At 35.7% G+C, this 24,022-nt stretch overlaps 1 protein-coding gene across 3 annotated transcripts in view; it reads right to left on the bottom strand.

The window, feature by feature from the left end:
* Window positions 1-1,718: 1,718 nt before the first annotated feature.
* Window positions 1,719-24,022, bottom strand: part of RGS7BP (regulator of G protein signaling 7 binding protein) — a 43,897-nt gene continuing 21,593 nt past the window's right edge. The window contains exons 1-5 of one of the 3 annotated variants that reach the window (XM_032205678.1): window positions 19,117-19,220; window positions 18,068-18,198; window positions 6,435-6,579; window positions 4,924-4,994; window positions 1,719-2,091 (exon numbers count right to left, since the gene is read on the bottom strand). In XM_032205678.1, coding sequence (XP_032061569.1) covers window positions 2,000-2,091; window positions 4,924-4,994; window positions 6,435-6,579; window positions 18,068-18,131 — 372 coding nt within the window. In that variant the 5' untranslated portion in view covers window positions 18,132-18,198; window positions 19,117-19,220 and the 3' untranslated portion in view covers window positions 1,719-1,999. Of the gene's footprint in view, window positions 2,092-4,919; window positions 4,995-6,434; window positions 6,580-18,067; window positions 18,199-19,116; window positions 19,221-24,022 lie in introns of those variants that run through there. The other 2 variants (XM_032205677.1, XM_032205679.1) reach the window with 2 other exon arrangements.

The following is a 24,022-nucleotide window of genomic DNA, read 5'->3' as shown; positions in this document are numbered from 1 at the left end:
AAAATATTTTTTTTCTGTCTGGAAGAGTGAAAGGTGAGCAGATGACTACAACCTGGAAAAAAAGCAACAACAAGAACAACCAAAAACTGTCTGCTGTGTCTGAATGAAAGGAAAAATAATCTCTCAGGGAAATGCTGGAAGCTCTGTTTCATGGCTTCCTGAAACTGGAATGGTGTGCCTCTGATGGAATCACAGTTCAGAAAGAAAAAAAAATCCTGTCTTCCTCTCTTTGGATTAAATTAGATCTCAATTTTTTGGCCATGTAGTACATTAATGCTTCTGACAATATGCATGTTTTCTTACTTTTTCAGCAGAGAGCTGAAAAATTTTTCAGCATTTTCATGAGAAAAAAAATGGTAGAAAAATGAATCAGAGCAAATGTAATAGCTGCCAGATACGATTCAGTTAATAGCTTTCTGTAATAAACTGTTTTGAGGACTGTCTTGACAAAAAAAAAACAACAAAAAAACAAACCAAACAAAAACAAAACAAAACAAAACAAAAAAACAACAACCAAAACCAAACCAATCAAACAAAAAAAAAAAAAACACAAAACCAACCAAACAAATAAACCACCAACCAGCCTAAAACAAAACACATAGACTATATAACTGTGTAGGTGTTTCCTGTGACAAGTAAACAATTCCTCCTTATCCATCACTAAACCCTTATACAGTAAGAAGCAATTTGGTTCCTGTTAATATGCTGGGTCATGATGGAGTGGAAGAAAGTCACCTTCATCATACATTACATGGGCAAGGTGACCTGCTCTGTATGATAGTTACTTATTAGTGTGACTATCTAGCACAAATTTATTTCTGGTATCTTGCCTACCATCCTGAAATATCAGTACAAGTCTGGTGTATTCTTATCTGTTACTGCTACTTCTTGTTATTTTAGCATTCATATATTCATTATAATATTTTGTTTGCTTGTAAACACACATCTTGAAATTAAAAAAATTATCAAAGCTTTGTATAGTTTTTTGACAATAAAATTAGCAAAAACACATATTCTGGCAATATAACTAGACACAGGATAATTTAAATAAAAAACTTTATTAACAATGTAAAACGTTTAATATCTTACAATCTGAGATAATTCTGGCATGCCCTATAAGAGTTTATACTTAGTGATATGCAGACACCATGCTTTAAATTCTATTGGAAACAAAATGGGTTGCTGTTGTGTTTTACATTGTTTATTTTACTACATCTTCATTTAATAAGTTATTTATTTATTTATTTTCCCCAAAGCCTGTAGAGATACTATTGACTTAAAAGGAAATCTGTTACTTCTATGCATTGTACAGTATGTAGATATTATGATTTTTCTGTATTTACAAGTTCTAAATACTTTTATATATGCTTCGTGTATCATAAATTAAGATATTTTTCTATGAAGCTTTTAAATTGAGATATAGTGGAAGACTAATTATGAATGAGAGCACAAAAAGCGACTGGAGATTTGTGCAAATTCTGTTATAATATTGTTTAAATATTTTAGAAGTTTAATACTTTTGCTGTTAAATAGTTTTCTATGCTTAAAGACTGTTAGAATATGATCAAGTATTTCAATATGATACTAATAAGAATACTGTACTATGCACAAACTTTTTGCTGTAGTTCAAACAATAGAAAACTTAAAAATGACCTATTAACCATAATTCATGTTTTTTTTTTCTCTTTTTTTTTTTTTTCTTCTTTTTTCTCTCAGTGGTTGAAAGTAAGCATGCAAAACATACTTTAAAAAATTTTAAAAACATTCTTAATTATGCTAGATCTATTCCACAACTGATTCTTGACCACCATAACTTTAAACTATTAAAACCCTTATTTTGAAAAGGGGGATGGAACAACAGAGAAAAAGGAATAGGCCAGCATAGAAAATATATTTTATAATCAAGAGTAGTAATGTTCTTCTTTTCAGTGATGAAAGAACATTATGACAGTGGTTTAATCGAAGTTATGATTTTCTTCATGTTTCTGTATTTAATCTTCTAACTTGAGACAAGACAACACAGTCCAAAGAATCTTCGCTTCCGTCTTCTTACTAATGGGTAAGGAGTCAAGTTTAGGAGGCTGCTATCATCTGTGATGAAAAAAAAAACACAACACAATTTAATATAAACATGCACACTCACAAAACAGGTTATATCTTTTATGTGTCTTAAGAGCACCTACAAGACCAAGGACTAGATCCTGTTGTTCTAGGCATAGAGAAAATAATATGCTGAACTTTTTACAGGAGTCTTAAAATGCTATCAGGATTTCCTTGATAATGCAACAGAAGTTTTGGCAAGACGAATACCAGTTCAATGACACAACCTTAAGGAAATGACGCCTCCTTTTAAATTAATTCAAAATGCTTATACTTACCTGAATGCATGCACTGTCAATCTTGAAAAACCTTTAGAATTTACTTTTAATTTTGATTGTCTTTATGTAGTGTTTCAGACCAAGAACTATGGCTAATAAGCATATTGTGCTCAGGAATGAATACAAGAATGTTCCTATTCTTACCACATGAGGTAGTTTTGGTTGTAGGCTCTAGACACCACTGTAAAACAAATGCTTAAGAATGTAAGTAAGACGTCATTTAATATTATGGCTCCTAAGTTTACAAATCACATCAACTTCTTAGCATAGTAACATCCCTGCTTTCACTTAAGATGATTCCATACAAAAAACAGGTCTGCAAGCAGTCATCAACATTATGTAAAGCTTTAATGGGCTTGCAACCTTAACCCTTTTGGCTGTTGTTGAAGTCAAAAGTGAAACATTCAATTAAATGAAAGCAAGATCAGGTCTTGTAAAGACCAACTCATTCAATAGCATTCAGTCATCTCATAAACCATGCTTGTAATTCACATAAAAGCAAAAGTTACAGTACAGACCACATAAATTACCTATAGTGCTATTCATTTGCTCTATTTACATATACTTTAATGTAATTTTATCAAAGGTCTTAGAATATTAAAAAAATAGGTTCTGTATTAATAATGAGTATAACTGGCCATTTCTGAGGCATCAGTTCTGAGGTCAGCAGTAAACTACAATAATATTTGTGCCATGTGGGAGCAGAAAACAAAACAAAACAAACAAACAAAAACAAACAAACAATAAAAACAAAACAAAACAAAACAAAACAAAAACAAAAACAAAAACATGTTTACTGGATCATGAGGCATGTCTCAGAACTTTCAAACTCTAACATGTTTCCCAGCCTGCCACATATGTGATCAGTGATTTTTGTGCCAGTGTTGAAGGCTAGTATAGACACAAGACTGCAGAGAATTAAGTATGCCTTTGTCTTTGTTCTGAATTCACGTTTCTATATGCTTTATACCCCAAAATGTGTCTTTTCATTCTTTCTTCTACCGTGCTCCTTTCTTCTAGGCTAGGCACAGACTTTATGACTATTTCCCAGTCTTTACAATAGCACATCAATATCATGCATTATAATCACAGAATAACAGAATTACAGAATGGCTTAGGTAGGAAAGAACCTTAAAGATCATTCCGTTCCAATCCCCCTGCCATGGACAGGGACACCTCACACTAGACCAGCCTGCTTAAAGCCCCATCCAACCTGGCCAAAAAAACTTTCATGGATGAGGCATCCACATCTTCCACAGCCTCACCATCCTCATAGCAAAGAATTTCTTCCTTATACCTAATCTAAACCTACACTCTTCTAGTTTAAAGCCCCTTGTCCTATCACTGCACTCCCTTTTACCTGCTCTAGGGAACCTACTTTGTCAGGGGGGTTGGACCCAATGATATCTTGAGGTCCCTTCCAACCCTTGCAGTACTGTGATTCTGACGAAGAGGCCCTCCCCAGCTTTCCTGCAGGCCCCCTTTAGGTACTTGGAAGGATGCTGTAAGGTCTCCCTGGAGTCTTTTGTTCTCCAGTCTGAAAAACCCAAGCTTCATAGCAGATGTACTCCACCCCTCTGATCATCTTTGTAGCACTCCTCTGGACTTTCTAATGGGTCCATGTTGTTCTTCTGCTAAGCAATTCCCCTTCTCTTTTGTCAAGCTATCCCTGACATAAACTTGTACTTGTATGATGAAATCATCCATTCTACCTTTATCTTTTTACACATTATTATGAATGTTAGACTGCTTAGTTACTTGAGACAAGCTCTAGGACACCTTAGGTGTACTTCATCAGCTGCTAGACTACACAGCATTTAAGAAATACTCATTATGAAAAAGAAACGAAAAACAAACAAAAAAGGAAATCATTATCTTTTCATTGTTCTTCACATGAAGACAGTCCCTATAGGTACCAAATATTTGACTGTTATGCCACAAAATGGAGGCATGTTTGCTAAATACATGCATAAGATGGAAATCCTCCTGCTCCCAGTGTGCTATAGGACGCCTCATACCTGACTACTGGGAAAAGCAAGCTATCAGCAGTCTCCAGGCAAGTATCCCTTCTGTATAGGGTCAGTGTCTTATCACTGAGTCATGATACAGAAGCTCCAGACCTTGCAGAGGTAAACCCTATCACTCAGCATGATCCCTATCATGCTGAGTGATAGTCTGTGCAATTTATTCCTTCATTACATTTGAAAAAGAAAGCCTCCTGAGACAGGGAATCAGTTACCTCCATCTCACCAGGAGAAGTCTATTATTTTATCTACAGATAGCAGATACCTATAAACTTCCAGAATAATGTACTTTAAAGGGTTATGTTCTCAAGTAAAACTCAAGAGGACAAAGTTCACATATTAAATTCTGTCTCTACTGAATCAGTAGGGAAGGGATTACACCCAGATTTTTCTTTCTGTAACTTCTATTAAAAAAAAAAAAAAGAGCAAGAACAAAATAGATTTTTTTTTTCCAGGTCTAATGGAAGGTAAAACCTTTAATTATTTTAATTTGCCTTACATGAAGAAAATGTTAAACCTACCTTGATTTTTCAGTGGTAAAGGCATAGTTTCCCTGAGTTTGCTTAAAAGATTTTTCATTTCTCTCATATCTCTGTAGAAACAAAAGTTGGAAGAGATACAATAGAACAGCAGTTGAAGACTCTAAATGGTGAATTGCTCACAGTATAGCTTTGTATGCTGAAATAATGAGGCAATAAACTAAGCTAAATAATACAGAAAGGTATTGGGCAAGCATATGGTTGAAATACATGTATCAGAAAGTGCATACCAAAATAAAAGGTAGTAGATTTAATATGGATGTACTTCAAAGCCCGACTGATTTCAACTTGTAGCTTCCAGTCCAAATTTATGACCCATTTTGGCTCTCGAATATTCAATATTAAATGAATTGGTGGACACAATGTGATCCCATGTGGCAAAATGCACAATATGCCTTACAGTTAGCACAAACACTAATATTAACCGTATCAGAATTTTATAGCTTGTGCCACGAATGTGTTTCATTGTTTAAAAGGCAATTATCATACATATAGGCAATCTGTGTTACTAAAACTCCCTGGCCATTAAATGAAAATTTTAGAAACAGGGTTGTTTCACTCCTCTTAGGAGGCCTTTGGTGTGACATTTGCAGTAGAAGGAAAATATACTAACAAAATACCATCTCACAAAGCAAGTTACATAAAGATACATTTTGAGAGAGGCCAGACGTTGTAAAAAGGTTCCTGTTTTACAGATAGATAGCAGACCAGCAATTTTGTGTGCAGGCTCAAAATCTCTTAAGGCTTTCAGGATTTAAAAGTAATGTGGTCCTGCCTCATTCATCTACATATAACACGGTTTTTAGAAATGAAGCAGCATTTCTTTCTTACTTCTGTCTTTCTCATTGCTCAGTTATATTTACAAATTTACTCAATAGAACAGATATTTTATACAAGTAAACAGGGTAACCATTACAATCTCAGCAGCTGCTTAAAATACAAAACCATCAAAAAGATATTTTTACAAAGAAATGTTAGTGATCAGGATTACTCCTTAGTAAAGGGTCTCAGTTTTGTTTTCCAACTGCAGCTAAGAGGGTAACAGAAGTCCACTTGTGGATGGTTTCTCCTTCCCCTCCTAAGGCTTCCACATTCATAACGCTACGCAGAAGCAACTATGTGGACTACATGTACATTCTGTTCTTTTGATGAATAAAGAACTGCAGGCCAGCAGATTTTAGATACAAAATCTGAAGCCACTTAAGATGAGATGGAAGCTCTCCCTTTTAGAGATCCTGCTCCATGAGCACCATAGTTTCCCGCCCTTTCTTTTAGACAATTACCCTCCGTTAATTAGCCAAATTAAAAATGTCACTTCTGTCTGCCTTTCTTTTTGGATCTGCTCTCAGATATGTTACATATAACAAAAATATTAACAGCTATTTAATTTACTAACATCTTTTATGGTAGCAACAATGGCTGCCTAATTGGGAAAGACTAAATAAACCCTAGACAGAAATTTGTTTTACTTAAGAATAAAATGCTACACATACCTTTCAGTGTTTTCAATATCTGTGGAAACCTGCCATAAATGTTGAATATCTGTTGGTGATGATGATGTGTCTTCCAAGATAGGTACTTCAGAGCTCTCTTCCACTTTAGTATCCATGATCTTGGGTGGGGCACAAGGATCTTTTCCTTTAAAATATTAAAATATATGTAATGTTGTTATTAATAAATTAAAATGTACACTCAGATTATATCATTGATGTTTTGGTTTTGATCTTACACAGCATAAATGAGAGAGATTTGTGAATCCAGATTCTGAGTAAGAAACACTCAGAGACAGAGCAGGCCACACCAATCTGTTAATCACGTTGCTGCTGTATTTTACTCCTGCCAAACTGCACAATAATAAATATTATGCTGGCATGTGTGGTGCTTCAAATTTTACTTAATAAGTAACACAAAGATTTTAAGTTAAATTCCAGCAGCTGTAACATAAAATAAGGACCACAGGACAAAACAGAACAAAATAAATAGAGAACTAGAGCATACATTTTAAAAGCAACTTCAAAAATTCTCACATTAAAGAACACTGTAATCCATGTCTCTTAGTATTACTGCAGTACTAAGGGAAAGCAAAAGACAAAAATGTGCGGTTTCATACTTGATGATGTTAATAACTATACATAGCTGCTGCTATTCACAGTCCAATATGCCGTATGTTCTGAATTTCCATGCTTATACTTACCTAATTCATGCTTACTATATGAAAATAAAATGTAGTTGGAACTGAGTGGGGGCTTCATGACAGATCTGCCAGGGCATTTGTCAGAGACAGAACGGAATATAGGATGTGGACTATGCAAGAGCATGCAAGAGAGTTAGGTATTGTGGGAATTTGTTGGTATTTTTGCAAACCTCTCATGGACAGCCAGTGTGGAACCCACCCACTGTATCATCAACTACAGACTTGTACAACTATACAACTATAGGATTGGACAAATTCTACTTGCAAGCATCATTTAAATAACAAATTTCAAATTGGAGTTCATTCCAAACACATTACTGAGAAATTAAAGTTTTTCCTCTCTTAGTTATCTCACAAAATGATGTAATCAATTTCAGAAAGAAACAAATGAAATGTTCTTACGCTAGAAAAAAAATAATCAAAGTTTAAAACAATGGTACTGAGAAGTTGAATAGTAAATGTTTTTTCATCTAGCAATGTTTGCAACTTGGAACATTTTCACATATGGACAAACCCAAATAACTGCTTTTAAGGTTTGACAAAGAACAGTAACAAGAATGAGAACATGAGAACATAGTAGTGGTTCTTAAGTGTTTTTTTTTTTTTTTTTTGGCCATTAGAGACTAAGATTACAGACCATTCCATATTAATTCTCCACATCGCAAATAAGAATTCTTGTAAACCCTTTATAAAAAAAACAGAAATTCCTGGACCTTAAAAATCTCTCTTTGGGAAGGTTATCTAAACTGTTGTATTCTGGTAAATTATTCCTTCATTGAAAAAAGAAATAATTCTCAGCTATTTGTCTGAATGGCAAAATAGATATTACTTATAACATGGAAAATATTTTGTTAATGTTTTCATTATCCTTTAAAATCAGTAGGAGACACTTCTCCCTGCTTCTTCCTCTCACCCCCAAAAAAGTCATCTAACTGTGATTCCTAGAGATGGCATAATGTATTTCTCATATATATAAAAAAATATGTCCTGTGTCCGTCCCTTCTCTGCTGCTTTCTGTGGCATCCACTGCTAGCTAGCTTCCTCTGTTTCAGATCATCTGTGAGACACTTCAACCCATCAAATGGTAGAAGATTACCCCAACAAATGGAAAAATAAGCAGTGAACAGTTTTCTGATGTTGTACTGATTTAAATCAGGTCAGTAAAGAACCCAGCATGTTCCAGGCATGTGACAGAAGGAGGTTGGTCATGTGGCTAGAAGCAGCAAAAGGCAGGAAGAAGTGAAGGCAAGGTAAGGGGGGAGATAGAAACCAAGGGATCAAAGCCTTTCTGGTGGCAACAAACTGACTCAACTAGTTGTGGAACAGCAGCCTAAGTCTACTTGTTAGATTATACATTTTACTGTGCATCGCTTTGTAAATGTATGTCCTGGTTTCAGCTGAGATAGAGATAATTTTCTTCGTGGCAGATGGTATGGTGCCATGTTTTGAATTTTTGATGAAAACAGTGTTGATAACACTCCGATGTTTTAGCTGTTGTAGAGCTGTGCTTGCACAGAGCCCAGGACATTTCAGCTCCTCGTGCTGCCCTTTGACTGAGGAGGGTGGGGGTGCACCAGGAGTTGGGACGGGACACAGCCAGGACAGCTGGCCCAGGATGGCCAGAGGGATGTCCCATACAACCACATAGTGTCATGCTGAACAATCCCTATTACAGGACATATATATATTTTTTTTTTATATATGAGAAATAGGGTGTGGATGGGGGCAATGCTCAGGGACTGGCTGGGCATTAGTCAGCATGTGGTGAGCAATTGCATTGTGCTTCATATTTTGTATGTATGTATGTATGCATTATTACTATTATCATCATCATCATCATCATCATCATCCCTTCCTTTTCTGTCTTATTAAACTGCTTTCATATCAGCTCATGAATTCTACCTTTGATCTGTTCTCTCCTCCACCACACTGTAGGGGAGTGAGCAAACGGCTGTGTGGTGGCTAGATGCCCTCTGGGTTAAACCACAACAATGTAACTTTCAGATCATTTTTAGTTGTTAACTGCAGATTATGCTGTTACATTAGGGTAGTTCATATTGTGCAATCTGAATTGTTCATTTGTGTAAGCTCCACTATTCATTACTTTTCTCAGTACAAGGAGCCTGTAACACAAAATACTCTTACAAATAATTCACCACTTCTCTGTAAAAGGGGGCTACTCCACAAAAACTATCTACTTTATCACAAGGTGTTATTACTGCAACTGATATTAGTTAATTCTGCTATTATTTTGAAGGGTTGTGTTGGAACTCTGACCCAAACTTTGGTGACATGCTGTCAAGAACAACCTTGTCTTTAGATGCATTGATCAGGGACTTTAAAGGTGTTTTAATCGAAACAATACTGCCCCCAGATGAAAAAACAGTAAAGACTCTTTTTTTCCTAACTCAAGAACAGACTTACTGAGACTAATGTTCTTTTTGTTAGCATAAAGGAAGGCTCTTGCAGATTTAGCAGAATGAACAGCACAGATTTCCTTTCAATTGAAAAGAGCTCTTTACCAGTAATTCCGTTGTATTGTGAGCAATTCATGAAGCTTTCCTTGAATTTCAGAGCATCTGCTCAATCACTTGAAAACAGTTAAAGAGTCAGCTAATAATAAAGGCTTTGCCTGAATAATGTATATGACTCAAGCTTAACATTTGTACTACATGGTACACACTGTAGGGAAACAAAAGCTCTTTAATCTTCTCACACTTCTACTGTGGGTAAAGATGTCCTTTGTATTACATGTATATTACCAATTCTTAAAAAGAGATATGAAACCTAAGTTTTACTTTCTATTTACTCAGTGGAAAGACTCATTAATTTCAGTGGGAGTTTGATCATGCATATAGTGTTTTCAGAGGTGTCGACACACAGTAGCTGTTTGTGCCAGTTGACTAGACAGAGGCTCTTTTTACTGTTAGTGATATTTTAACACAAAACTCAATGTATTCTTTGTCTCCTAGCCTCTAATTCAGCATATCTTTTTATTTAAGAAGAGGAGATTCACCTTTGGCATGAAATTAAATTAAATGAATTGAATAATGCTGAAGCTCCAACTTGAATGAGGATAAATAAGATAGAAAATGATCCTTCCAGTAAGGGTACATGCGCCACCTGTGACCACTGTGCTTTATGTCCCTCACCTGTTGTGCTCCTTACCACTTCCACGGTGACCTCTGTATTTGATTCTGTCATGCTACCTTATGTGCCTTCCACTTATCACCACCTGTGTCCCAGAGAAACTTGCATAATGCATACTTATATATATATGATAGATCCCTCAAAGCTAGTTAGATTTCACTGCAGATGAATCAGAAAGATCTCTGAAAGAAATCAAAGAGAACACATCTGAAAAAGAAGGCAGCATTTTAAGAAGGCAGACTTCTTATTTGGCAATTAAGAATAAAACCACTATATCACTCATAAAATAAATGAAAAAGAGAACATAAAATGGTGAATAGGAAAGACTCACATAGAAAGTAAAAAGGAAATGTGTTGCTGCAAATACAGCTACGAGCTTGATGTATTTCAATCTTGACCTACTCTTGGAACTGCAGAACTCAAGAGATTGGCTCATTGTAAATATTAATATCAAGAACAGAAAGTCTGTGGAGGAAAATATGTTTTGTTCCTCCTTCCACATCTACTTTTCATTTATTTATTTATTTATTGATTGATTGATTGATTGATTGATTTTTCTGCTCATTTTGGCCTCTTCACAGTGTCCACATGGTGATTCTCTGGGCTCTAAGTGCTTGTTTGTCCACACTTGTACTTCTCTTTTCTCACATCTGATCCCTAAGTCTGACCTATCTGTCAGTCTTCAAACAGAATGCTGAGATTGTTGAGCAATCCTTCCTTTTTCTAAATGGCATGTAATTTAAACAAAGCCAAATAAAACAAAAATCCTTTCACTAAACTGAGAGTTTCTTTTTGTAATCTGTAATATAATCTATCACATACTTTTAGGTGTTATTTTAAGGAAATGTATGCTTCTATTACAAAATGCATGCTGGAAAGACACCAGTTATCCTACGAATTTCTGGTATGGTACGTAATACACGGTTATATGTGATTTATTATCATTCTGATGTACCAACAGTGGAAGAAATAAAGAGTCCAAATTTACATCACAAAAGTGTAGTATATTCTGTCCATAGCATGTAACCATAATTTTCCCATTGTGTTCAATTCCTCCCTGTCTTATCTAAATATTTATAGAATTTCTTCAGGTAGCTACCACTCAGGCATCCTAGTGTTGATATCCTTCTGCCGTCAGTTGCCCTTGATTATACAACTCAGAGCGGCTCACACATCTCAGTTGCAGCAATAGGAGTGTTTCTTTTTCTTAAGGGCTTCCAAAAAGACTTGTGGTAAGAATGAATAATATGTAAGTTACAAGCACTAACATATTTTGAGAAATACATTATTCTGAGAAATCATTCATGTATAAACATCTTTGGAAAAAGACAAGATATGACTTTGAGACCATGTCATACAAGGGTGTATCCTATCTGACAGCAGGAATTATCTCTCCATGGTTGTACATTAGTGTTTCAACAAGCTACAAACATTATACTAGGTTAACCTGATTCTGAACCATAAGAATAAAATATCTGTACAACCAGATGATATCGTGGTTGCAGCTAGGACAGAGTTAATTTTCTTTGTAGAGGTTCACACCATGCTGTGTTTTGGATTTTTGATGAATTCAGTGGTGATAACACACTGATGTTTTATTTTTTGCAGAGCACTGCTTTCACAAAGTCCAGGATGTTTCAATACCTTGTGCTGCCCTGCCAGCGAGGGGGCTAGGGGTGCACCAGGAGCTGGGAGGGGACACAGCCAGGACAGCTGACCCAGGGTGGCCAAAGGGATGTCCCATACAATGTGGTGTCATTCTCAGTAGTAACAGCCAGGGTAAAGAAAGAGAAAGGGGGACACATTTGGAGGGATGGTGTTTGTCTTCCCAAGAAACTGTTACCCTGAGCTTTGTTTTCCTGGGAGTGTCTGAACACCTGCAGGCCCATGGGAAGTAATGAAGGAATTTGTTGTTTTGTTTTGCTTGTGCACATGTTTTTTGCTTTACTTAGTAAGACGTCTCTGTGTCAATCCATGAATTCTTGCACTTTCACCTTTCTGATTCTGTCCTTCGTTCCACTAGCTAGGGCTAAACTACAACACATGAGCAGTGAATTTTTTAGTACAATCTCGGTATAAATGGCTACCATTTTCAAACATCACACTTCTTTGACATGGTACCTTTAATTATTTTATAGCATATTTTGAACTCTGAAAAACACCCTAAGTTCATTTTAACCTTCAAAATTTTTGTCCCATCATGCCTTTAATTTGTTGTATAAGCATAGTCCCATAAACAGAAAAATTAGGACCTTGATCCAATACTGCATAACTAGGTAGCAGCATGCTTTCCATCTGCAGTTTTGAATTTCTTAGAACATTTTCTAATATATGTAATTACATACCCAAACAAGCCAATTATATCCATAGATGATCCAAATAAATTACATAGCCAAACAAGCCAATTATATTTGTAAATGATCCTAAGAAGTTAATGGTTTCTAGGTAAACATGTACTGGCATTAAGCTTTAGTAACATATACTTCTACAGTGACATACTCTAATGATTCAGTGATTATAGTAATATTTTACAGTTCCTTACAATGAAAGGAATGTATTATTATTGTGTATATCTATGAATAAGCAAAGATCTTTTATCTGTTATTTTTACACATTCAGATGCAATGAATTCCTTTATGAGGTATCAATCCAAACCTTTAAGCCTAAAATATTTGTGACTAAATACACCAACACACTTAAAACTGTGAGGTAATTCTGGGTTTTCTTAGTGTAGGATCTTGAGAATCTCACTATTAGTTGAGAAAAAGGATCATCATATCCAGCAGCCTCCATACACAGAAAATATGTCAACTATTTCCTCTGATATCGAAGAACTAAGATAGGTTTTGTTTGAAAAACCAACAAAGTAGTCAATGTTGGCAACATGCAATGTCAACAAAAGAGACATGCAGCACGTAAAGAAATTGGAGCCAAATTTTGTAAACATTTCAGAAAGGTACCGAAACTAATTTAGAATATCTTGCTTTCCATGAAACTATAATTCATGATTTTAAAAGTATTACCAGGTTTAAGACCTGTGTTTGACACTGCTTCCTAAGGCTCAAAGCTATACAATTCAGAAGGTATAGTTGGACAAATTAAAGCAAAACCAGGGCTAGAATAGAAGCTCCAGGCCCCAGGTAAGAGAACTCATCTATTGCTTGACAAAGTCTGAGAAAGATGATTCTATCCAGAGAAGTCCTGCCAGAGTGTGATAATAATGCAGAAAAAAATTAGAAGAAATGTGAGAAGTTTCAGATTTCCTTGAAGAGATGGAACACGAGCTGTCATCTGCCATGTTTGTCATCGTCACCAGTAAATGTTTGCCATAGTCATCCTGTTCTGACAAAAAAGGACAGCAAGATCCTTAAAGCCATGGTGTTAGGGACTGCAGGAAGACACAATGCTGCACTGAAAACTGAACTTATATACCTTCCTCTGAACCAGAGTTTTCATGAGTTGCTATCTGAGTTGCTTAAGCCCAGGTCCTCAAAATAGTTATTGACAAAATACTTTTAAGCACCTGCTTGCTGAACCCAAAGACTCCTTGTTTGCAGCTGCAACTGAAGCTACTGAGAAATTACTCTAAACATATACACAACACCACAAAAAGTATGCTGCAGTCTCAAATTCTAAATTAGCACCCTTCAGTTTAAACCCTCTTTGTTCCTCAGTTACAATGGGAAAAATTGCTACTACCTCACTATTCAAGGTACTGAAGACACTCACATCAGGGTATAAGTTACCAAGAAAGGTCAGAAGAACAGAATGCCTTTAGAACAGAATTATGTGCAATAAATATAATATATGGCACTGAACAATTAGGATGCAAGACAGATGAATGCCCACATAAATATTGGTGTAATATTAACAGGTGTATTAGTTAGCTAGGACCTCTAGGACTGTGAAAAGTAGGAATAATAAAGTGCATGAACAGATAAACAAAGACATAATACATACATATAATACATACAAAAAGATTGAATTAAGGGTACTAGTGCACGTTTCATTTTGCCATTTGCAAACCTTCTGAATATTGAACTCTGCAATCAAAATGTATTTTCAACACTGCACTTTTGTGGTGTATGTATCTTAGAACCAAATTTATCAGAGACCACTTACCTCAGTTTACTTACTGCATAACACAACTGGAAATATTTATGGCTTTCGGCCTCACTGTGACTCTTACATCTCAAAAAAAATAAATAATAACAGACTGTCTGACTTTTCTAGCAGAGGTTGTATGACAGTAGTAAGTTAATCTGAAGTACTGTAAATATGCAAGAAATTTCTGTACAGGAAGCTTGATATATAATATGCAGTACATGTAGGAATGCTTGTTCAGTAGAACAGAAAGATAAGGGGAGATGAGAAGATCAGTGCTGAGACAGAGAATGAAAATACCCAGAGCTCAGCCCTTTGAACTGCAGCTTGGTGTTTCATAAAAGAGCATCTGTTTCCCAGTAGGGATCATTGGCTGTGTTCCTCTTGGGAAAAGGGCATCAGATTACTGCTTTAGCTTTATCTGTTCTATAGTTTATTTGATAATGTCTGGTCAAGGTACCAGGTCAGGATACCGGTTCCCATATTATTATTTATTAACTTCAGGTTGGTGAGAACAGTCTGTATGTTATTCTTCTTTAATCTCTGGTGGCTCCAAAATAAGAATATAAACTGGTGAAAGCTTATACGAGATTTAAAAACCTGTACTGTGTTTGGCTGGGATGGAGTTAACTTTCCCTGCATCAGCCCATACAGTGGTGTGCTCTATACTTGTAGCTAAAACAGCCTTGGTATCACACCAATGTTTTGTCTACTGCTGAGCAATACTGGCACAGCACCATGGCTCCCTCCAAACCCCTCAGAGCCAGCAGACCAGGAGTGGGCAAGAGGTGAGGAGGAGACACAGCCAGAGCAGCTGACGTAAATCAGCCAATGGGATATTCCATACCATGTGGTGTCACACTCAGCACTAAAAGGTGGGGAAGGGGAAGGAGATGGGTGGCTCTTGTTATGAAAATCTCTGTCCACCAAAACAGCTGCTACTCATACTGAGGCCCTGCTTCCCAGGGTGTGGCTGAGCGTTGATCATTGATGGGAAGTAGAGATTTTTTTTTCTCCTCTCTCTGTGCCTCTGCATAGCCTGTGCTTGTTTTTTCCCTCTTTTATTTTCCTTTACTTAAAATATCCTTATCTCAACCTGTTGGCCTTTTAATTGTGGTGGAGTTTAGCTGCCCAACAAACCACTTATCCAACAGTTTAGAGAAAAAAATATAGACAAATGGAAAAAAAATACCTTCAAAATAAGCTTCAAGATATGGCAAGAAATCAGATGCAGACATGAATTTATCAAAGTTAATGTATTTTGGAAATATTCAGTGTCTAAGGGTAGTCCTCTTCATGGGCAAGAGAAACAATTTATTTTGTTTAGCATCATTTGTCAGATGGTGAAAAACTGGTGAAAAACTGAACAGACAAAAAAGTAAAAGCTATCTACTAGCAATATGACAATATATTTTACAGTGGTGAAATTATTGTCTCTTTAATTTCTAGAGATAAATTTACGCATATTGCCTACACTGCAGTACCATTCTCCAGAAGTAAAGAAATTAAAGAAATGGTTTATTCTGTTCTCTTGGAAATAATATGTTTTGGTACACGTAGAATCACAGAACAAAATTGTCTGCAAGGCTATCTGGCCTTACTCCCTGCTGAAACCAGGGCCAACTTCTGTCACGTTGCAAGGCCTCAAACGGGTCTTGTCCCTCTCAGTTATGAGTATCTCCAAGAATAGAGATTTCACAGCCTCTTTGGGAGGCTGTTTCAATGTTTGACCACCACCACAGTGCAAAAGTAATCAACATGTAACTGGAATTTCCTTTGTTGCATGATGCCTTTTCAAGACTTATAGGCATTGTAAATATCCAGGTATTTCATATATTAAAACAGCATTGTATTAGCTATGTTCCACAATTCAATGTATTAAAATCCTTGTAATAATACAATTTTGGCCTATTCACATTTTTCTCTATGAATGTCACAGAAATTTTGAGCCAAGTTACTGTTGTTATCTCTACGTTGATGCAAGATAAAAATAATTTTCTTTAGCCATGGCAGAATAGCTACCATGACTTTCTGTATGGTGAGATGAGGAACCAATGAGTATTGCATATAGCAAAAGTACTGACAGATAGGAAATGAGTTGGCTCATACCGTGATGCTGTAATTCTTCTTATCCAACTTTAGACATGTAATATAAGTTTAGTTTAGGTTAATCATGTAGATACCATCCAGATATAAAGGGGACACAGACTCATCTGGGTTACTTGGGTCACTCCAGGCAACAGAATTTCTGTAGTTACATAAAGTACTTTGACAACTGTAACCAATGCTAGGAAACATTATAGTACATTCTGTCTTAAAAAAAAAAAAAAGAAAAAAAAAAAAAAAGAAAAAAAAGATTCATTTTAGCAGCTGGTAGATGATAGCTCTGTTAATTCTGCCACTTTAAATTTTATAAATCTCTTTTTGACTTGAGAAAATCACTAAGAAGTTCTATTCTGCAGTTATAAACCTCTAATACTTATTTTCATAATAAAAAGTACCAGTGGCATTAGCTGTACCCTACAGCTAGACATAGAAAAAGCATTACAGATGTTTTTCAGCATGACAGGAAATGCATGAGGTTTACTACAAAACAAGAACTTTGTCTGAGATATTACCTGGGAAAAAAAGTAGTTACTGTTATCACAGATATAGTTCCAATCAGTGTATCCCATTAGCAAATAAAGAGGTTACTGTGTAACCTTTTCAGTAAGTTACCTGCATTTCTACATTTCAGCCAACAGATGGCTAATGAAACATGAAATTACTAGAGAGGCACGTTTTCACTTAATGAAGGCTATCTCCTTTGTGTACAAACATACCCCACTGGGCAGGTTCCAGTTCTAAATCTAGTATCTATTTTTATAAAGGTGGACAGCTTTTTAATCATAAAATGCTCTTAATATTTATCCATGTTTTTCTATAAGATGGCATTGCTGGATATAGTAATGGATTGGTTTAATGCTAACACCGTCATGCTGCTCAACCAAACACTTGCCATTAAATATTTTACCCAAGAAATACCTCAACATGGTAATTATGCAGTAATCAGCTTCTGTTGATTTAGCTGTTTCTTTACTAGACTATTTTTTTTTTTCCATACCAATACAGTTATCATTGTGATCAGAATTGTTCTGCTTATTTTAGGGAGTTCTTCAAGTAATACTATTTATTCCTTTAGTTCATCAGCAGTTTCTTACAGGTGGGCTAACCATTAGAAAAGGCAAAACATACACCACTGAGAATCAGGATTTCTTTGACAGAACTGTGGCAGGTTCAGCCCAAAAGGACAGTGTGGCTAAAGCAGCTGACACACTGACATAACGTTGCTGGAAACACAGCACCAGAATCAGCTCTGTCAGATATCACCTTACACAATTCCTAGGAAGCCCACGTGGGAGATGACATTTTAGTCATCCAAAATACTAAAACAAAATCAGACTTCAAAACTACAGAGACATTAGTGACATATGCCTGACACAACACGCCTGACACGACATGTTTCTGTAAGAATTATGATAATGAAATGGAAATACAGCTTTCTTCAGTAACTAAAAAGACTCAGTGCTATAGTTCCTTTTACACTTTGGTGCTTTGTCTTTCATGAACACCCAAGCATTCCCCCAAAGACTGTTCTTTTGTTTAAATCAACATCTGTATATTTGTGCAATTCAATACCTTTCCGATGAAACTGCAGTGATCCTAACAGACATATGGACTTAAGCATTTCTGTTGTGTACATTTCTAAGCAACACTGCAACTGGATGTATAGTCTACAGATTTCAGGATGAATTTCACCATCTTCCGGGCTGCAACAAAAAAGAAGAAAAGTAGTTAGGAGTGGGACTGGACGGACCTGACAGTCATCAAATCTGCTTCCTACTGTTGCAAGCAACTGCATAATAATCTACTTCATAAACTACTAAATATATTATGAAAAAGCTGTTTTTACTAAACTGTATTTAAAAATGATTTTTGAGCAACCTGATCTACTGGCATCCCTGTGAATGGGAGGTGAATTGAAACTAGAGGATCTTAAAGATCCCTTTCCAAATCAAGTCATTCTGTGATTCTGTGAATTCTTTAGCTCTATAAAGCTCTGGGCTTAAAACAGCTGAGCTTGGCTTGTTTTTGCTAAGATTACATGGTCCTTTTATTCCCCTGTGTAAAGGCATAAATAAGTGACTGAGCTCTCTCCATCTCTTTAGAAGCTTTAAAGAAACATTTTCTGGTAGATTGAAGGATTCATTTGCCATCCTGTTTCAGCTACCTTTGGTCCTGATGCAGCTGCATAAAGAGATTGCAGGGCCACTTTCACAGTCACAGTTCAGGTTACAAATGCTGGATGAGGCATAATTCACCCTTCTTTGGAAACACTCTAATTGGAAACTAATCAGTTGTAGTCTTTAGGTTCTATAGCTTCTGCCTGAATTTCCTTTTTTCCCCAGTGTTTAAAATATTAATCATGTGATACAACACTGAGGAGAATGGAAGCTTAGAGATCTTTTTCAAAAAAACTATCTTTGCAGTGTGTCTCAGTAATAACAATTTTGAAAACAAAAATTGAAATCAGGAGTAATCCTACACGTCCAATTAGTTGCTTCAGACACTAAGAAAATAATTTACTCAGATTCAGCCACTTTTGTGGGCTGAGGATTCTGCATGGGCATAAACATACAACTTTTTATAACTCATCTGTTTCTGTGAGTACAAAAGAAGTGATCTACCTGCGAATTAGGTTTTCAGCACCCTTTCCAAAGGTGTTTTCAATAGGGAAGTAACTGGTAAGATCAAAGAGTCAGGATCTGGGCCTTTTCAGTTTCAGACCTTCTTGCTATTGATTTGCTATATAGTCCTGTTAAAAGGTAAAACAACCCCTCAGACTGGATTTTCTGACAATTCAGAAACTTGTTTTTCTAGTAAACCTGAACCTAATGGCATTTCTGAATACTACTACCAAGAAATGAAAAACATTTTCTCAGCACGTTTTCAGATTTCTAGCCCATGAATAATATAAACGAAGCTTTCACAATACAAAGATTGCTAGCATTCTTTACAGTGATTGAATTTCCTGTGGTTAAACTGATGCTTCAAAAGACCCTCCTGAATATGAAATAAAATTAGACTTGCAGATTTCCTCATGGAAACCAAAGCAACTTACCCAATAAATTATTTGCAGCAATGCTAGACTGGACTGCTATGCTCAAATGATTTCTTAATACCATTCTAGGCCAAAGACTTTAAGACACATAGCAGACAATACATTTTTGAACTAGTAAAATAGGTTCTTTCTGACCAAAATTTAGAGGTCATTACTTGCACCTCAATCCAGTCAAAATGTGAAGTCCAGCTCTTTTGCCAGAAATGCTTAGATACTGTGTTTTAAGGAAAATCCTATCAGTTTGTGCAGATACATGTTTACTGTAGTCCAGTTCAAATGAATATTGCATAATAAAACATGTTAATTCTTGTATTTGAGATTCACAATAATTTCTGACAAAGGAGACCATATGTTGCCTAGAAAGGATGTACCTTCTGCCATGTATTTTAGTGACACCAAGGAAGAAAATGCTCAGACATATTCTGAGGTAAGAAAATAGATGAGGCCACTGTAAAATAGGTCTTGTTATATTTCTGTGTACATGGCTCTGTGGGTAGAAGAAGGGAATAACGTCAAAGGAATATTTGACGCATGGACTTGCTATTATCTAGCTCCAATGAAGGAGAAACTGTGTGGCTTTCCAAGATTCTCAATGGTTCCTGTCCCTCCAAGCAACATCAGAAATCAAATGGAACTACGAAAGTTTCACAGAACTTACTAGAACCTTCCTAAAAGGAAAGAACAACCAAGGAAGAACAATCAAGGAAGACTGCTGATGTTTGTACACACCAATGAAAACAGTTAAGAATCACAGTAGTGATAAGCTGCTCTAAGAATGCTTAAGCAAGCAAAAAAATGCAGCCAAAATAGAAAAAAAAAAAAGAGAAGGTTGTGAAAGACTGAGGATTGTAAAGAAAGCATGTTGGACTTAGTAAAAAGGGACAAAGGAAGACTGGTCCCACCTGCTTTGATCAATTACAAAGTAGAACTCATAAAAAAGGCAGGAGATGATAATTGTAAATTGCAGTTGTTGTGATCTGTGTTGCTTTGGAACCATACACATAATGATAAAGCTGCCCATCCCAGGAGATTTATTTTCTTCGGCTAGGCTATAATATGTGCTTTTCTTTTCAGACACATCTAATTTTCTACTTTTAAACTGAAGTCTGCCTTTGTTGAAAACTGTACAATACATGACATGGTATTTTCTGCAGCTTATTGTTACTACAGAACTGCTGTTAGGGCAGAACAAGAAGGGATTCCACCTTAAAGATACTTTTTCTGATGCTTGCTATAGTATTTCTTACTCTTCTCAGTGACTCCAGCCCTGAAAACATTTGATAGTTTTAAGTCCCTGATTAGTTTTCCTGAAATATTAAGTACCTGACAGACGTTATTATTATTATCATTATTATTATTAGGTTTATTCAGAGTCAAGTCCTTCATTGCTTATAAAAACATGTACTGAAAATGGATCCTTTTTCAAATCTCATATTGTTTTCAAAGGATATGAAAATATTTTCAGTGACTGCATAAGCAGTATTTTAAAAGAATAAAGAATGCTAATTCTCAAACTGATAATTATGCTTAGAAAACACAGCAATAAAACATACTTAAATGCACAAAAAATTACTCTGAGATAACAGAAATCCTAAAAACTGTACTTAACTTAAGACTCCTCAGACACTTTTAAGTTCTGTTATGTATTTTACAATATTTTGTAGTACTTTTTATCTTGCAGTAATCTACAGTATCTAGTACTGATTTAATAAGATTTAAATCTTAACCATCTCTGCAGTTTTGTTTGCTGTCTTTTTCATTTTAAGCAACACATCTCCTATAAGAATTGCACCTGTATGATCAGTGATCACTTAGCTGATTAGAATTGGACTTTTCTCTCTGCATAAAAAAACACAATATGTTTAACAGCATTTCTTTTCAAACTGGCAGATGGCAAAACAGTTTTTAATGTAATCCTATTTGTATTAACCAAAGAAGATAAAACACATATACCACAGATTTAAATGTAATTTGTTTTAGTATAAATCAGGAATAGTTCTTCTGAAGAAGGCTGTTATTTTTGAACCACACTAACATATTCGAGAATACTGTCTAGCCCTCCATTTTGCACGAAGTACTCCCAATAATTTCAGCATTTTCTGCAAGAGTTACTACAGGTTTGGATAAATCCTAGAGAAGAATAGGATTCTGATGTTTGAAGAGACAGTCCCAGGACTAAATCTAACCTTACAGAATTCATCTACCCACATACAGCATGAACAAGCAATTAGCCAAATACTGCAAAAGTAGAGCACACCATGTTTTCTTTCTCTGGACTAGTATTTTAAATTTCTGAACTTTGGGTTATATATACACCTGTTTTTATTTCTCTGATAACTAAATGTACAAACCATAAAATACACATTTAGATAATAAATGGCCTTTTGGAGGCTTTTGTCCTACATTTTGCTTACATAAGATGTTTTTATACATTTTAGTGTCACTTATATTCTTAGATGTGCATTGAATGTTCAGCACCATGAAATTACTGCATTAGACGGGTTTGATGGGGATACAACTTTTTTTTTTTTTTTTTTTTTTTCCATCATCTGGATTTATTGGAATGCAGTAATTTCCTTTGAGCTATTCTTACTTAGATAAGGTTTGCAAAAAGACTGTAGTCGTCACACTTGTCACATTCAACACACAGTTCCAAAATTCAGCTCTTAACAGTTACTGCTCTTTTCCTCTAATTCCTAAATCCTTGTGTCCCAATATGCACACGAGCATGTTCAAGAGCCTGACTGAGCTTCTCAAAAGTCTAGACTTTTCTTTCTAAGCAGGATTTCCTCTGTCCTGATGATGAACAGTTACACAACTATTAATGGACAAATGGGACATTTATTTGCACATTCCACATGCAGGGCATTGCCCCATAACTGTTCTTTGTGCACAGTGGAACCTGCACTAAATAAAGACACCACAGATGGCAACAATGACCTCCTTCTGCTCAGTAATGAGAGCACTTTCTCACAGGGAGACACAGATCTACAGATCTACTCAGCTAAATCTACCTATTTCTTCTGAAAACAGAAGAAATTCTTTAACCCTAAGACTACCACTATGGAAAATTTGTCATGAGACAATAATAATTCCCGTGTAGAAGATTTAGATAAAACTGGATTGTCATCCTATCTTTTTCTGTGTTGTTTCAAATGTTAGAAATCCTCAGATTTTTTAGGAATCACCATCATTAAGGGAGCTTTATTTATGATTTTGAAGGTATTTTTTCCTTTCCCATCTCACTGGGAAAAAGATTGAGGGTTTGCCCATAGTTATGAGAAAAGAGTAAGTTCCTCATACATGTACAGCTATTTATTTTCTGAGAAGCAAAAATGGTCCCCTTTTTGCACTTGCTGATAGAATTTTTAATTGTGCAAACTAAGAAACCAGCAATTATATACAAGAGGATTGGCACATAAGCCAATTTTAATTTATCAATGGCTTTCTTTTCACAGATGAGCTATAACAGTAATTGGGAAACACAGTAACACAGTAATAGGTATTTTAATTGACTTTTTTTTTTTTTTTTTCTGTGTAAGTCTAATAGACTCTTGTTGTAAACTCAGGTTTGTGAATAGCACAAAATATGAACTAGAGGATATATCTTTGATATATACATTGTCTGACCCCCCCTTTTTTAAAATTAATTAATTATTATTTTTTTTTTCAGGAACATGGAACATCTGTAATTAGACTGTTGGCAAAATTCTTCTCTAATTTGCAAATTCAGAGTAACAGCAGTGATATCCAAGAAAAATATTCTTAATTATCCAGAGTTTATACAATGAGAATTATTTCCAGGCCACTACTCTCCCTAACAGTCTCAAACTGGTTAATCAGTCTTTAACAGCAATAATGACCACAAGCATTCCATTAATTAACGATTTTCTCCTATGCATGCATATAAGCCTCATTTTCATCTCTGAAAGCCACACATTTAAATGCTAATGCCTACAAAGATTTATTTTATAATCCTTGATGTAAATTCTCTGTTGTGAGCTTAAAATGTGTTTTCAAAGTATCAGCAAATTCACTTCTCTCAATAGATTTGTATGCTTATATGTCCTGTGTTAAGTCACCAGAAATGTTGAACAGGGGACTGGTACAGACATAACTTTCAGAATGCTAATTATAGATTAATTATGAAGTAACTATATTACCAAACTGTGTTTAGTTACATAGACAAGTTCATGGAGAACAAGTCCTATGAGAAGCGGATGAGGGAGCTGGGCTTGTTCAGCCTGGAGAAAAGGAGGCTCAGGGGCAACCTTATTGCTCTCTACAGGTACCTTAAAAGAGGCTGTAGTGAGGTGGGGGTTGGGTCTGTTCTCCCACATGCCTGGTGACAGGACGAGGGGGAATGGGCTAAAGTTGCACCAGGGGAGGTTTAGGTTGGATGTTAGGAAGAACTTCTTTACCAAAAGGCTTGTGAGGCATTGGAACGGGCTGCCCAGGGAAGTGGTGGAGTC

This window comes from Aythya fuligula, chromosome Z (assembly GCF_009819795.1).
Source record: "Aythya fuligula isolate bAytFul2 chromosome Z, bAytFul2.pri, whole genome shotgun sequence".
Classification (NCBI taxonomy): Eukaryota; Metazoa; Chordata; class Aves; order Anseriformes; family Anatidae; genus Aythya; species Aythya fuligula.
The sequence above is the reverse complement of the archived record's forward strand: the minus strand, read 5'-3'. Positions and strand labels throughout refer to the sequence as shown.